General features: G+C 43.7%; 1 protein-coding gene across 1 annotated transcript; it reads left to right on the plus strand.

Moving 5' to 3' along the window:
- The first annotated feature begins 4,117 nt into the window (after nucleotides 1-4,117).
- Nucleotides 4,118-15,513, plus strand: LOC104153427 (alcohol dehydrogenase class-3). The gene is made up of 9 exons (XM_068942022.1): nucleotides 4,118-4,249; nucleotides 6,976-7,077; nucleotides 8,000-8,141; nucleotides 8,650-8,737; nucleotides 9,935-10,154; nucleotides 10,888-11,148; nucleotides 11,910-12,045; nucleotides 12,985-13,123; nucleotides 15,148-15,513. Exons 1-9 carry the CDS (start codon nucleotides 4,193-4,195, stop codon nucleotides 15,170-15,172), a joined length of 1,170 nt encoding a protein of 389 aa, XP_068798123.1. The 5' UTR covers nucleotides 4,118-4,192; the 3' UTR covers nucleotides 15,173-15,513.
- Nucleotides 15,514-16,182: the final 669 nt, after the last annotated feature.

Consider the following 16,182-nt stretch of genomic DNA (forward strand, 5'->3'; position numbering starts at 1 on the left):
CATTTTTATCTTTAAAATTTCCCTTTCACAGTCAGTTTAATACTCACATATTAGAATCAAAATCGGCACATAAAAGATTAACTTTTTTTTGTTTCGCTTGATTCTTCAAATGAAAGCAAATGCCAGGCAATATTAATAATGAACCTCCCCGTACAACTTCTTTCCATATCCAGAATACTGAAAGTTATTAGGTATCCCAGCATCATGCCTTTCTTCTGTCAAATTTTAATGGTCATTTGGTACACTTTCAGATCTAGATTTGAACGCATCTAATTAATGTAGTTCTTTAATTTGAAAAGTTACCTTACTTCAGTAAACTTTAGTATTATACCTTAGTACTATAGTATTAGTGAAATAACTCCTCCAGTTTTCTCTTTGGAGCCAATCATTTACAGAACTACAGCATAATATTTTTATTTATAATTGCATTTAAAAAAAACAGAATATTTTAAATCACTACAAATTATCCAAAGAAATATCAACCAGCTTTGAACATTTTACATGAAAACAATTTTGATTTTTTTAAGGTTTCAATTTTCCAACCAGCTGCAGCTGTACTGTACAGAAATAAATTGTTGCTGCAGTGAAGAATAACACAGGTTCCTAATTTTTTTAAATGCTGCAAAAGTATTACCATTCACAGGAAAATGTAGGAAAAGCTACTTTTGAGAGCAGTGCCCCACATAAAGACTGCTACGCTCAAGCAACCATAGCTAAAGTTTACAGCGCAGCACAGCTCCATTTGCACACAGGAACTTGCAAAATTGGGGCACGATTATCCCAAGTTCAATGCAGTTGTTCTAATGAAATATATCTAACAAAACTTGTTAAATTTTATCCATTTTAAATTGAAAAAGTTGTGCTAATAGGAGAAAAATTACCCTTTGGTTGGTCAAGTACCATTTCTGCTTGAGCAGACAAATCAGGCAACGCGTGTGTGAACACATCTCAGTAGGCCTGTCAGTCCCCTCCAAGCCTTCCCACACCTCGCCAATCTATTTACCTGTGTGTCAGGTGGCAGCCAGAAGTTAGTGTCTAGGCATCACCTTCTAGTCCCGCCACTGGCATGCAGGAAGTTTCTCCCTTTGCCCCTCAGACTGCCCCAGGGATGAACACATTGGCAGATCACTTGCATTTTCTGCTAGTCTATACTATATGCCAAGCTTGCAAGGGACTTCTTGGCCTGAATCTTCTTGTACACCAAAGCCAAGGTAAGGTACAGAAAACCCTCACTAAAACTACTGCCCATTGGAGGTACATACCAAAAAAGAGTACTACAGATCCCTGCAATAAAAGCAATGTCATGCAGTACTGGATAAAAGCAAAGGCTGTTAAACAGGGCTACAGGGAAGACAAAGGATACGCACCTTCTATGTTTGAGTCCAATTTCTCTATCCGTTGCATGCAATGACCAGAACCCATCCATCCCACCTCCTGTTTTATCTATCCCCCTCAATTTGCCCAGGTGCAGCCTTGGCAGATTCTAAAAGCACTCCGAAATATTTCTCTTACTACGTTTTCGTGTTTATTAAGGAAAAGCCTTCTCTTTTGCAGAAGAAAGGAAGTCAAATAATGATAAGGTATGTCAGCTCAGAAAAGTACTTCACAGTACTGCTCCAGCATTACAAACACTTTTTTTGGATCAAAATCTTTCTAGTCTCTCCCACAGCCCATGACAAAGCCTTGGTTCAGAAAGGGATAAAGAAGAAGGCCTTAAATACTACTCCAGACTGAAGTCTAAACAATAACATCTGCTGTAAACACAGCTATGGCAGAAGGGCATCAACTGCACAGCAAACTTTCAGAAGGTCGAGTAGAATTTGACATACCTAACTTGGTCTGCAGCATCGTAATGCTCCTGGAAAAGTAAGCTTATCTCCAGTTTCCAAATTGGTCACTATCCCTGCCACACATGATACCACAATAGTAATTAATGTTCCTCTAGCAGAATTTCCTCCACCCTTCATAAATAGCTGTTTCAGGCTTTTCCCCACCACTTGGCATAGGGAACAGAGAACATCTTCCAAGGTTAGGCCTTCTAGCAAAAACACGATTGCCAGGCCTTTCTCCCACACACTTACAGTGCTTCTAAGCCCTTCTCTTTTTTCAGTCCAAACTAATACTCCTGATTAGCATTTAATATCTGCTAAAACAACACACCAAAACCAGAGAGCACAGTAGCACTGGGAACCCTCACCTACATAACTTTCCTATACAGACCTCAAACACGCATGACAAAGCAATAGACAGTTCAATCAAAAGCACAGTGTGGGAACTTGATCTACTTGCATGGTACAGAGAATAGAAAGAAAGTTGCAAAACCCCTTACCATGTCCAGGGGTTTCCAATAAGTACAAGGCAACACTGGAGCATGATAAAACTACAAAGGAAGAAAAAAAAAATCCGCATTAATCTCCGAAACTGAACAGTGATTATTAAGGGGTTATGATTTATGTATTCATATTTTTGCCTACCAGAATCAGCACCTGCAGTTTCTGGAACTTCACAGATATGACCACTAAGTGGAGCATCTGTGGAATTTGGCTAACAATGAAAAGTTTGAAGGTCTTTTGGAAGCACTGACAAATCAAGATGACTAAGAGCGTGAAATTCACAGGCAAGGCTGGCGGAGTTTAACCAAGGTTAACAACAGGGTTTTAACAACAGGGTTTTAACAGTAGGTAGCGAATGCAAGCAGAAACACAGAGGTTGCTATAGGAGAGTTTCAAGAAGGCCATGGGACAGACAGGCTGATCACGTCCCCTTCCATTCCTTCTGAACATATTTCACCATATGTGAAACCTATACAGCACTCTCACTGCCCAAATTACCTTCCAGCTAAGTGCTGGCCTTCCTGAGCCTAAAGACTTCCAAGTTTATGTCATTTTTACCCCCAAGTTGGTGCTGTTGTTTAACTGTGGTATTTGTTGAGCTTTATTAGCATGTCAGTGGAAAATAAAAATTCTGTTTCTTGCTAAGAAAAACTTTGTAACACCCTGCAGCTCTTCCAGAACAATCCAGCACCTCATATGTGAAACCCCAAGAGCAGAAGCGTTCACTTTATTTTGATGTCTGCAGACCCCACAAGAAGCCCTCCCCATCCTGCCCGAGAGAAAAACGTCCTTGAGAAAATGAAGAAGTGTAGGCAGGTTAACAATCCCAGCATTGCCAAGATGGCAGCAACTGTACCTTCACTTCAAAGATTGCCACAAGGTATGGCAGCATCTCAACCAAAACCTCCATCTCACTGCTTTGACACTGTGAATCCCTTAACCTACAGGGGAAAGGGGCTGCTTTCATTCAGTTCAAAGCCTACTGCTGCCTAGTAGAAAAGCCTCCACCACTATGGCCTAGCTGTCCAAGTACAGATTCAGGTACAAAAGGTACACTGGAGAAATGAGGACAGCTACTGCTTCCAGGATTACTATTAAATACCTCTACACTGGCTGCAAGAGCATGACCCCTCTAAAAATGGAATATATGTACACCACATCTGTAAAAGAGCAGTTACAGGAGTAAGTTAGCCCTCCCATTACAGCTGTACGTTTAGGAAAAAAAGCTGGATAATGTGGGGTCTGCAGTAGCAGGTGACTAGACCCCGTTACACAGAACAACATGCCTGTTCCTTTATAGACAGAGTAACATAAACCTGCCTGCTAGACTGATGGGGTTGTGTTGTGAGATGATGATGTAATGTAAAAAGCTACAAAATCTGTAACCTTGTAATGCAACATCGGGGAAGATGTGTGAAAACAGCTAGACCGAGCACTAACACCGGGATTTGCGGGAAGAAAAGTGTTAAGTGTTGCACCATGAAACTGCGAAAACCAGAAATAGCGGCTTTCCGGACCCCCCCCCCCCGTTTCTTATCAGCAGCTGTGATTGCAACCTCCGACGGGCAGAGAGGGAGCCACACAGGGTTGGCCTGGCCCCCGCCAGGGCCCCTCGGGTGGCGGGAGGCCACCCCTTGGGGGAGCTCTTGCCCTGCCATCACGTGGGGAGACACTGGGGAACAGCCCCCGGCACGCCAGCAGGCTGCCTCGGGGCCGCGGGCGGCGCCAGCCCTCAGCGGTGCCCCCAGCGGTGCTCCCAGCCCGCCTTACCTGGCCGCCGCGCCTTTGCTCCCGCGCACCCCCTCCCCTCCGCACTAACGGCTCTAACGGTCGCGCCGGCGGCACGCGGCGCCGCGCGCATGCGCCGCGACGGCCTTCCCCTTCCGTCGGGCAGCGGGCGCGCCATGGCGAGCGGGGTGAGGCGGCGCGCGGCGCGGCGCGGCGCGGCGCGAGCGTTCCGCGGGGGCGCGCGGGGCGCCGGCGGGGTGCGTGGCCGGCGCGTGGCCGGCGCGCTGCGCTGCGCTGCGCTGCCTGCAGCACAGATAGGACTTACCTTTCCCTCCCCCCCAGTAAAAAGGTGTTTTCAGGAGTATTTTCGGGCGGCTGCTGCGGGACGGCTCGGCATCCCCGTGCTGGGAGGTGCGGGGAGGCGGGGGTTTCCGCGGGGGGCGAGCTTTGGGGCCCTGGAGGTGCAGGGCGTTCGTAGACGTTTGCAAAGCACCGTCATGGCCGCTTGCTTTTCAGTACCGCGGCGCAAGCATGCGGCACTGGTGTAATTGGGGGTGCGGGCTCCGTTGTGGCTCTCCTTACCGCTGTCGTCCGTATATAGGGCATCTGACAGAAATCAGTGCAGTTATTTCCCCGTGGGGAGTTCCTGCTGCGTGTGCAGCTTTAGGAGCTGAAAACGTATGTATCGTGTGCCGCAGTTAACCTTCATGCGCGTTCCCTTGCGTGCTTGGAGTTTGTTAGTCGTGATGGCGGGGGACGGAGCCGAAGAGCTTGAGCTGGCTTGGTTTCCTGCAGGCGCTGCAGGGACGGGCCTTAACGTGCTCGGAGGAGGAGGAAAACATCGCTTCATACTGGGCTCAGGGCGGCCTTGACGCCTCAGTGTGCGCTCAGGCTTTAGTCTTGGTCACGAAGCGGTAACCAGCGTGCTGTCGGCCGAGAGCGCCGGCAAGCGCAGCAAACCCTCGGGTTTGCAACCGTTGAGCCGGAGGAAAAAAGGGGAAAGGGGACCTGTCGGGGGAGATGTCGCACGCTTGCTGCGAGAGGGCAGCAGCCAGCGGGACTGCAGCGTCCGCCGGCTCCTCCGCAGCTGGTTCGGGTCCGGCAAGGTCATGGCACTGCTTTCAACGTGTCTTAGTCCAAACTTACTTAATGCTGCTTTAACTCCTGCGTGGCCGTTCGGTGTCCTGAGTCGGAGCAGGCTGGCTTGTCCGACTGTCCGGACGCTGAAAGCCGGTCTGGGCCAACGGGTGCTTTGAAGAGGACAAGGGTTTCCTCTGTCCTCGCACAGAGCTCGGTTTTGCGTTGCATGAAATAACTGATTGTGTGCTTAGCTACAGCAACGCTACAATTGCGTTTTCATGCTAATATATGTAATAATAAAATGAAGAACTGAGCAAAGCTTTTCGCAATTTTTTGTTTCGAGATTCTCAGCAAAGCAACAGTCAAACTTCGAAAAGCCCACTCTTCTGACCTTTCGGTATTCAGCATAGCAACAACGTGAAACTTTAAAAAAGCCCAGTCTTCTGACCCTTTTGATATTCTGATAGCCACTTTGAATAGCAAGGAGCCTTTATGGATGTATTAACTGATTGTTATATCCAGAGTCGGCCTGTTTAACAGAGTTTCTGAATCATCAGTTACTATTTCAGGATGTGCTTTGGGATGGGTAATATTAGTTTTAGTAAGATCTAAACCTATCGTATAGGAAGACTTTTCTCTTTCCCTTCTTTAATCCGTCATTTAAATAAACCTGTGTGAATTCAGATGTTGGGAACGCTCAAATCTCCTTTGAGAAAGCAAGTGACTTTGTAAGGAGAGGAACAGAGATGGTTGAAAAACAGTAAATGATTTACAGAGTGAAGGCTCCCCTTGTACTTTGTGCCTTGAATTTAGATTTCCTGGCATGTTCTTTGGTACGTTTTGAGACTATGGCCAAATGCCCGCGCTGTCGCTCCACAGCTACTTTGTCATATGTGGTGCATTTTTATAATATTTATGCTGGTAATAAAAAGCAGGACAAGAGAAGTTCACAGTTGTAGGTTAAGGGCATTTCTGTCCAATTTAGGCCTCTGCAGGCTGTAGGTATGGGTATCCGTTTTCTTTTGCTCCAGGCCAGAGTTATAAAGCTTCAGGCCTTTTTAAGGTTGGCTGTAGTTATCTCAGCAACTTTGAGCTAAATTAAACATCCGAGGCTCTTCTGTTTCAGGTACAGAGCGAGGGTGTTAACTGGTTCTGGCAAGGCCCAGTGCTGTTTGCTGTAGGACAGAAGCATTACAGAAGATCATAAACTACTCTATTATTTTATTATATACATGCAAGCGATGAATCAGACCCGGCCAGCTCAGCAAGTGGGTCCTGGTGCTGTTATTTCCTCCAGGCAATGAAATTGCAGAAGGCTGGATGGCTGAATGTGTGGCTCGGGGAATTTGCATTAAGTCCCCTTTCAGTAGTTCCACAGGAACACCGCAGCTTGCTTCAACACACAAACACATGTAACAGGGCTTTTGTCCTACTAACACCATATTTTGTATTGGTGCGTATAGCGTGTGCTATGAAACGCTTCCTCTTTCCAAATGTCGTAGCAGTGGCTTCGGCCTTCTTTGCATGGAAGAAATAATGCTAGCAGTAATCCATGCAGGCTCTGCAGAGGTGCTAGTGCACGATAACTTGCTGGCAATAACTACAGCAAAATCTCTCTGGTCCCTTTGCATCACTGGAAGGCTCTGCACGTTAGCCACGTGCACGTGTTTCTCCTGGCAGAAATCCCACCTGTTTCTTGTCCTGATAAGGACAAGAAATTCACTCCTACTGTGAGTCTCAGACGATTAAGTGATCGCCACTTTGCTTTCTAGATTTCTTAAGCATTTGAAATGAACCGTACAACAAACGTCCTCTTCTTTTTGTTCTATTTTAGGTTATTAAATGCAAGGCTGCTGTCGCCTGGGAGGCGGGTAAACCACTCTCTATTGAGGAGGTAGAGGTTGCTCCACCAAGAGCTCATGAAGTTCGTATTAAGGTAATTAAATGAGTTGTTAACTGCATGCATTGTATTTTGGGAGACGGAGTATTAAAGCTGAGTAGTTTGTTTACCAACCAAATTGTTGAATGTATGGCATTAGTTCATTAGTATCTTAGCTGGCTTTTTAGAGGAGAAAATTATGGTATTTAGATCTTATGTTTATGAAAAACATGTTCAATTTTTATTGGTCTCAGCCCACCCTCTGGACTAAAGGTCATGGCTAGCCCTGGGGATCAAGTCGAGTGTTACAGGCTAAGCGCCCACAAAGCATCTGAGCTAGAAACATCTTTGATGCTGTTTGAAGGGCTGCAGCTTGTGACCTGTTGCACTTGTATAATGCACTGGATTTTACTTAATTTAGGCTACAACTTACTGACTGTTGAATTGCGATTACCCTCTTGATTCTCCAAATCTAAGCTGCTGATTTGATCAGGACTTTTTAGTAGCCCGTATCTGGCAAAAAGTATACCTTAAGGTGAAATTTATCTCCGTGGAAGGGTCTTGCATGGTCCTTACATGCTGCTTAAGACTTAAACTGGGTTTATGCAATACTGAGAGTTTAGTGTGGACTTTCTGGTAATTTTACCTTTGAGAGCCTAGCTTACTTCACATCTGGGACGCCAGCTTGCTTTGAGATGATTTAGAGTGCTGATTTCTAGTGTCATCTTCTCGTAATTTCAACATCACAGTTCAGTTGATGGAAATGAGAGAGGATGCGCTGTCATGACTTTCCTTTTTCAAAGTATGATATACAATGTACCTTGTCAGGAGTGAAAGAATGTTGGCTGCATTGCAAAAGCTGCTGGGATTGGCAGACTTGTCCCAGCAGTAGACCTGAATTACTGACCACAGGGAAATATTTAAATCCATGCTACTATTCTGTTCTTCAGGAAGTCTCACCTGATATATTTCTTTATAGATACTTGCCACGGCTGTCTGTCACACTGATGCCTATACTCTAAGTGGTGCTGATCCAGAGGGATGTTTCCCTGTGATCTTGGGTCACGAAGGAGCGGGGATTGTAGAGAGTGTTGGGGAAGGAGTAACAAAAGTAAAGCCGGGTAAGAAAACGTCTTACCAATCTTACTTTTGCCTGCATAGTTTTCTCTTGTCTTTGAGGTACAACACTCATCAATCTCACGTGCTCTTGACTGAATGTTTGAAAGATCCCAGCGTACAGAGTTCTTACGTGAAACTGGGTCAATATAATTGAAAGATTCTTTTGTTTTCCCAAATGATGGTTGTTACCTGTTGTTTTAATTAAAGGGCTTAAGAGATGTTTAAATGCTTTTTCACTATTGGTTTTGAGTTGTTTTGTTTTACAGTATGTTCCTATTTGTTCTGGAACGTTTAATTCCTGATTGGCTGACTGCTCAGACATGAGAAGAGCAGCGTTTTATCTAGCAACCTCTATAAACACTGCTACTTTATTCTGTAAGCAGTGTCTAATACACAAACAAGATTTTAATGAACACAGGCTCGCATAAAAGCCAAGAAAATCAAATAACTACGTTTTTCCTAAGGCCTCGCTTGATTCAATAACTAGCCACGGAATTTTTTTTTCCCTAGGGGATACAGTTATACCTCTATACATCCCCCAGTGTGGAGAGTGCAAGTTCTGTAAGAACCCTAAAACTAATCTGTGCCAGAAGATAAGGTTTGTATGATTTTTGTCGTGTCACACAGTATAGTCTTTGTTCAACATGCACCTGATTTAGCTGTCAAATGTAACGGATGGGGGTTGCCTCTGAAGAATAAATCTCCTGATGCATCATTTCATGACTTGGAAAGTGCATGCATTAGGGAGTTATGCAGTACTTCCCATTCTCCTTAACATTTAGTTTCTTTTTTGATCTTACATAAATCTGATTTGTTTGTTGTCAGGTACGTGAAGATGTGAGTTGCTAGCTTGCGTCCACAGCTTTGGAAACAGACACTCTTACTCCGTATTTAATCCCTACTTAAGGGAAATACTTCAGGGAATTTAGCTTGTGAAGTAAACACCAAAGCTATTGTGTGGTACAGAATTTTATGGGAAGCCCTTTTTTCCTTCAAGCGTGCTTCCCAACTGAATTTCCAGCTAGGTCCAGTAAGCAATAAAGGTGGTGAAGAAGGCTGCTCTGTGTTTGGGACTGATACACCATAAATCCTGTTTGATAGCTGGTCTAGCTTGGATGCATTAAGTGGATTTAAGTGGTAGTAAATGATGAATCTTGGTGGTTGGGGGGAATATCTGGCTGTGGTCGCTACCTTCAGCCCATAGGGAGTTAGTTCGCCTTTTGCTTCAGCCTTTAAAGTGACTGTACTGAAACTTCATTTGGAAGTTCTTGGTTTAAACCCAGTTGTGCTGCTGCCCTGCCAGCAAAGGGCCACAGGAATAACGGTGGCTGCTATTTTTGGACACACAGTTTAAATTGCTCTTAAAAAATGAGCTTGATTTCAGTGCAGAACCCACTTGGGGGGAAAAAAAAAAAAAACAGTCTCCCAGACACCTCAGTGACATAACTAACAGGTACTGCTCAGGGGAACTGGACTGAAGGAAGTGAAGAGATGGGAGCGTGGCATACCCTGGCACAAGCAGTTAGCATTGCTGGCTAACAGGAGCAGCATGTTGATGGGCTCTGATTCTTTCAGTGCTTCTGTGGGGGCATTATAGCATCAAGTCTGCTTTGGTTTTCACAGCTGTGAATTATGCCCATAGCATCTAATTTCTGTGAACTCCTAGGTTCACTGGAATGTTTCAAAAATTAAGGTGTAGTTAGGCAGCTGTACCTCTGGGTTGCTTAAAGGATACTCTCTGGTAAGAATAGTCACTGCTTAGATTCTGACTGTAGTTTCCTGTCTTTGCTTTAAGAGTCACTCAAGGGAAAGGACTCATGCCTGATGGTACCAGCAGATTCACCTGCAAAGGAAAGCAGATTTACCACTTCATGGGGACTAGCACCTTCTCAGAGTACACTGTGGTGGCTGATATCTCAGTAGCTAAGATAGATGCTGCAGCACCTGTCGATAAAGTGTGCCTGCTGGGTTGTGGCATCTCAACTGGCTATGGGGCTGCTGTTAACACTGCAAAGGTAAAGGCTGTGGTTGCCTCTTGCTTTTCCCTGTAATCAAACGGCTTAGCAACACTACGCCCGAACCAGAGGACACAGACAGCTTAGGGACTCATTTAGAACCGTAACTGTGAGGTATCCCATTTCTGCTGCTTTGTTCTCTTTAACTGCTGAAGTTTAGCTAGGAATTTTTAATCTCTCCGTGAAGACCAGAACAGCTTAGAAGAACCTGATGCCTTGTAGAGGAAGTCCAGGCAGTGAAAACATTCTGCATCCCGTTTTGAAGATCAGGGTGAGACAGAGCTGATAGGTGAGTGTGCATGACACTAGGGCAGGTTATAGCAGTCGGCTGCACAGTCACTTTGGAATGTTTGGGGACTCAGAGTTGGGCACCCTAGGGGGTGCGCAGCCAGAGCTATGGTTGAGACAGGCTGTGGCCATTTTCTGCAAAGCTGCTGTCAAAGCACTGAGTATTTCATCCACATTTTCATCCACCGTTCCGCTCTGTGCTGAATTACTCCACAGCTAACCCTTACCAGATTTGATCTTCCCCATCTTTGGGCAAAAAGGAAAGCGTAGCACTTGAGGAACTTTTTGGATGAAATTTCTGCGTAGTTCCCCTTATCTAAGTGATAAAAGTCTGTATGTATTTACTCCCGCATTTCCTTCATTACAGACTTCTCAAACTGTGTTTCACACTGAAGTGGAAAGATGAGTTTTCTCTGTGTTGCTCATGCTCTTCTCACTCTTTCAGGTGGAACGTGGCTCTACGTGTGCTGTCTTTGGTTTAGGAGGAGTTGGGCTGGCAGTTATTATGGGCTGTAAAGTAGCAGGAGCATCCCGGATCATTGGCATTGACATTAACAAGGATAAGTTTGCCAAAGCCAAAGAGTTTGGAGCTACTGAGTGCATTAACCCTCAAGACTTCAAGAAGCCCATTCAGGAGGTGCTGGTTGAGATGACCGATGGTGGGGTAGACTATTCATTTGAATGCATTGGTAACGTTGGAATCATGGTGAGTGTTTGCATAGCTACCACCTGAAACTTGTTTAGCTAAATGGAAAAATGATTTGCTTTCTTGTTACAGAAAACATGCCATGCTAATTTTTTTTTTGGAAAATAGTAATAACTGCTAGGACTAAAAATGTCAATTTACAACCAATCCAAACTACATAATGAAAGCAAATGCCACTTGGATTGAAAATTGCTTTCTTACACTTCACAAACTTTTTTTTCCCTTCATGGGAATTCTTTAAAACCCTGAGTTTTCATACGCCGACAGTGGAAACACTTACAAATATCACGTATAAAATATACTGTACAATGAATAGTAAAATCTCAGCACCCAGCATCCCTCTCCTTCCCCAAATAATGAATTTAACCTTTAGAAATACAGAGAAATAAAAGTATTGCTAAATGTAAAGTTAGGCTTTCAGGCAGGAAAACGGCATTCCTAAAGTGTCAGTAACAAGGTCTACATTGCCTCTGATCTCTTTGTTATGCTTTATCAAAACTCTCAGTGGGAGTTCAGAGTGACTTCTCTGGAAGCCAGATGGGCTATAAAAAGAGCAAAATGAATCCTTAACAGTATAAGGAGTCTGAACCAATGGAAAACGTAATGCAATTTTCAGCGTATTTATTGTTGCTAAAATACTGATGTGATGATTCATTACCTGGGGGGAAGTATAACCTGTACCAGTGCATAACTCACAGTGCATAGGTACAGCACAAATATTAAGTGATAAATGCTCTGCTTTGTCCTATCCATCTGTGAAGAGGGCTGCCTTGGAAGCCTGCCACAAAGGCTGGGGAGTCAGTGTGATAGTCGGAGTTGCTGCTTCCGGTCAGGAGATCTCTACCCGGCCATTCCAGCTAGTAACTGGGCGCACGTGGAAAGGGACCGCATTTGGAGGTAACTTACTTTTGGTATGGTGATACAGGTAACTTAGTATTGTTTAAATGTGGGAAGAACATACTGCCTTGCTTTTGCTTGGGGAAGAAACCTACTACTGGCAGGTTATTAAGAAATGCTGCGTTGGCTTTAAGATAAAGCTTTAAAAATCTTATATTCATGCAGACAGGCTACAGATAAACATCTTGGTATTATATCTCACAAATTTCAAATGCAGAACATAGCCATATGCTATCCACTTGTAAAAGAGCGGCATAAAGTAGTTGTTTTATTAACAGCTGAAAATTTGGGATATGCAGTAAAAGGACCTGATCTCTGAGGAGATCAAAACTCACATAAACCTGTTTTTGTTGTCACAAAGCACCTTGTGGGACTCCGTATGGGCAAGAAGTGTCACTGAGTCACTAAAATGGCAACTAGTTATAAAAGAAGCTTTAAAATAAAAAGCAACAAGTTCATGATGAGCCTTTCCTGCTGGTCAGACCAGAAGCATATGGAGCTTTTACAGCCAGCAGTAACTTGGGGAATTCAGTCACTGCTGAAGTTCATATAGGTATCCAAACTTCATGCCATTTCTTACGCAGCTGTTTTTCCAAGTAATACAAAGATTACATAGAGGGGCTGGTGGAGGTGCCTAGGGTACACGTCTGAGGTGAGGGCTGCTGTATGTTCAACACTGAAACACTAGTGAAAGGTCAGTGCACTAGTGTGTTCGGCTAACATGCTCTCTCTTGCCAGATCTAGCCTGTCCTCCTACATTCCTTACTCACTGCCCACCTAGAGCAGGAGGGACAAACATGTCACCGATTTCAGGCCTTCAGTTTCTCAGAATATCTGTCACATAAGTACTCCCATAAGGGTTGTACATTTTTCTTCCTCTCTCTTTGCTCCCAAGTGGGAGGATAGGGGAAAAACAAACACACGCTTGCTGTCTTTCAGGCTGGAAGAGCGTAGACAGCGTACCGAAACTGGTGAATGACTACATGTCCAAAAAGATCAAAGTTGATGAATTTGTGACTCACAATCTGCCTTTTGACAAAGTTAATGAAGCTTTTGAGCTGATGCATTCAGGAAAGAGGTAACATTCATTATGTTGAAGGTTTCTTGATGGGACAGTGTCTAGATAAATGTTCCTTGCCCAGTGCCATGTTTTGACAGGGAGGATAAGGGCTGACATACAGCACGCACGTTCATTCTGAGATCAAACAAACGCTTTCTCAGGACTTCTAGGCGTGTGCTGAAATCAGTCTGTAGAGTGGGAAGGAGACAGAAAGGCAGAGAGTTAAAAGCAAGCAACAATATGCAAGGGAAAGACGAAATTCTGTAAAAGTGAAAAAGGGGGAGAAGTTGGTTTTAGCCTTCAACTTCCAAAACTGACTGCTAGAACATTCTTCTTGGAAAGATAAATGCAAAGCGATTGAAGGAGAGTGCCCATGAATTAAATCTAACACTTTCACAAAAGTCATTAAGCTGTTAGCCTGAACTAAATGGTAGGTTTTTCAAACAACAATTACTGCCTTAGGACTAGGATAGATCCATTATAAACCATCATGCAGAATGATCTTTTAATGTGCTATATTTTGCACTACTAAATTTTTTTCTTTAGTGTGACGTGTAGAACATTAACATGATGGTTTTGAACTTCTTAGTCAGTTAGCTTTCCAGGCATTTCTGCCAGGCAGTTTTGACTATTCATATGGCAGACTTGTACCATAGCTGTGATCTGTATTAAAAATCCCTAGCGAGGCTCTGACCCCACTGCAGAGTGAAATGACTATTTGCTAGTGAAAAATCTGCTGGATGCATGAGCCTTGCTGCCCCCTAGAAGCGGTGAGCAGCAAATGGTGTATCTTGCAAACAATGATCAAAATCAACCTGCAACAGCAGCATAAGGCTCGGAGTAGAGTTATTATTAGAGGACATATTAGGCAGTCCTTGTGAAGCCCCCTGCAAACGTGGGCATGGATGCACTTGAGGGAAAACGGGGACCAGCACGGGGATACAGTGGCAAAGCTTGAATCTGTAGGTTAACATCTAAGGCAATGAACACAAGGGGGAAAGGAATGGTCAGTTTTAGCCTCAGGTGTGTTAGACTTTGTCCTGCAGTGTATTTTCATGTGGAGGCTTGTCATAGAGGCCAACTCACTTAAGAGCCCACCTCTTTTAAATGAGAGTTTTAATGAGATGCTTTTTAATTTGCTGAAAATTCAGAGATTCTTAATGAAATAGCTACTAGTGCCTCTTAGAGCAGCAACCAGGTTATTAGCAGTGTAGGTCACATACTTTTTAAGAACATAGATTGAATGAAGGGAAGAAGCAGCTGATGGACAAGGAAAGTGGACAGGAGGAACATTCTATTAGAAGAGAGTCTCTTCCTGCATATTTCCTCTAATGGAGGTGATTCTGTTTTTTCATATTTAGGTTCATCTACATACAGATAAGCAGAGTTGCCTGCATTATTTTAAGAACTCGTCTTCCTCTTTGTATTTGACCTCAGTCCACACTGATTTTGATTTAGTGTCTATCACTTTCTCAGAAATAGTTTTTGCTCTCTGCTTTATCTGATTACTTCAGATTTACTTCATACATATTCCTATTTTGGATAACTCGGTTGGCAGTAATTACATTTGTACCTTTTACAACTGGAAACACTGCATCAACTCTGTACATTTCATCCAGCAGTTACGAACTTGTGCGTCATTTCAGTGCTTTATTTCTAAGCCCGTCCTATGAAACTAATAATGAAAGTTAAAAGTTCCCCAGACAGGAGAAAGAGGAGGGAATGCTTATAATTTTAGTCTTTCTGATCAAGATTCTTGGCTAGCTACTGAAAACTGGCACTGAAACTGCCACTGAAACTTCCATTTTGAGTTTATCTTAATGGGGAAGAGGCTAAAAACCAAAGACAGTAACAGGCTCTACTAGCCTATTTCTAGGCAGGATTTTTAATAAATATTTATTATAGGCATAAGCAAAACTTCATTCTTACAGCTGAAAGTTAAGTGAAAATACGCCTCAGCAACAAATAGGAAGGGGAGGGGACAGAGGTGGAGAAAATGAACTTCTTAGTGATAACTATTTTTTTTTTCCTTTCATTTTAAGTATTCGAACTGTCCTCAAGCTTTAGAGCCGAATGTGGATCTGCGAGTTGGTCAGCAACATGGTAACTGTCCATTTATAACGGAATTTCTGACAGAGGGTATGATCAGGTAAATGAGAACTCATGGGGACTAGGAAGACAAAGTATTTTAGGATGAGCATTCTGAATATTAAGTAACCTGCTCTGACAGAACAATCAAAGTAACCACTGAGTAACACTGCATACTTAATGCTGACCTTGGAACTCCCGTTTCTGTACTTGTTCCTCAAATTCTAGTATGTACTTGTTCCTTAAATTCTAGTATGTACTTGTTCCTTACATTTAGTGCCTATCTCAATCTGCTTAATAAAAGATCATTTCTAAACACAGTGTTGGAATTCTTAAGCATTAAGTCACTGATTGCCGAGTCTTACTGTTTTCTCTAGTGCCGTCACACTCATTATGGAGGTATAGCAGTCTTTTGAGCCAATAGCGAATGATGTTGTGGGATTTGTTACACCAGGTAGTTTGCTAAGCATTGCCTGGTTGGGAAGCAGCCTCGAGGCAATGTAACTGCAGTGAGAGAACGGCAAGAAAACAGCTGTCACACTTTTCAGGCTATTCCAGGGATGAAAAAGGATATACCATCCAGCTCTACCTCCAAGCCGACCAGTGGAGCAGGCTGTGGTTGGATGTATGCCCTAAACGTCCAGATATACTCTGATGTCAGTTTGGGAGGTCTATATTCTGCTTAATTTCCTTCTTGGTTCATTACACTAGCTGGAGCTAGGCTTGTTGTAAAAATGATGGCATAAAACTACTTCGCTGACTTGTCCTGGTGTTCTCCAAGATTCAGTAGCACAGAGAAAGGTTTGCCGTTTCCTTAGGCTTCCTAACAACTGAAGAAGCCTTTGCAGCCACTGCGAAATTTGAGGTTGTTACCTCTACTGAGTCAAAACTAGGATCGTGCCTCTTGAGGGGCACAGGGAAAGAACGATGAAGGGCCTTGTATGATAAAAGCTTCACTATTTCGGTGTTATAATTTGAGATTGCAGTGT

This window comes from Struthio camelus, chromosome 4 (assembly GCF_040807025.1).
Source record: "Struthio camelus isolate bStrCam1 chromosome 4, bStrCam1.hap1, whole genome shotgun sequence".
NCBI classification, from domain to species: Eukaryota; Metazoa; Chordata; class Aves; order Struthioniformes; family Struthionidae; genus Struthio; species Struthio camelus.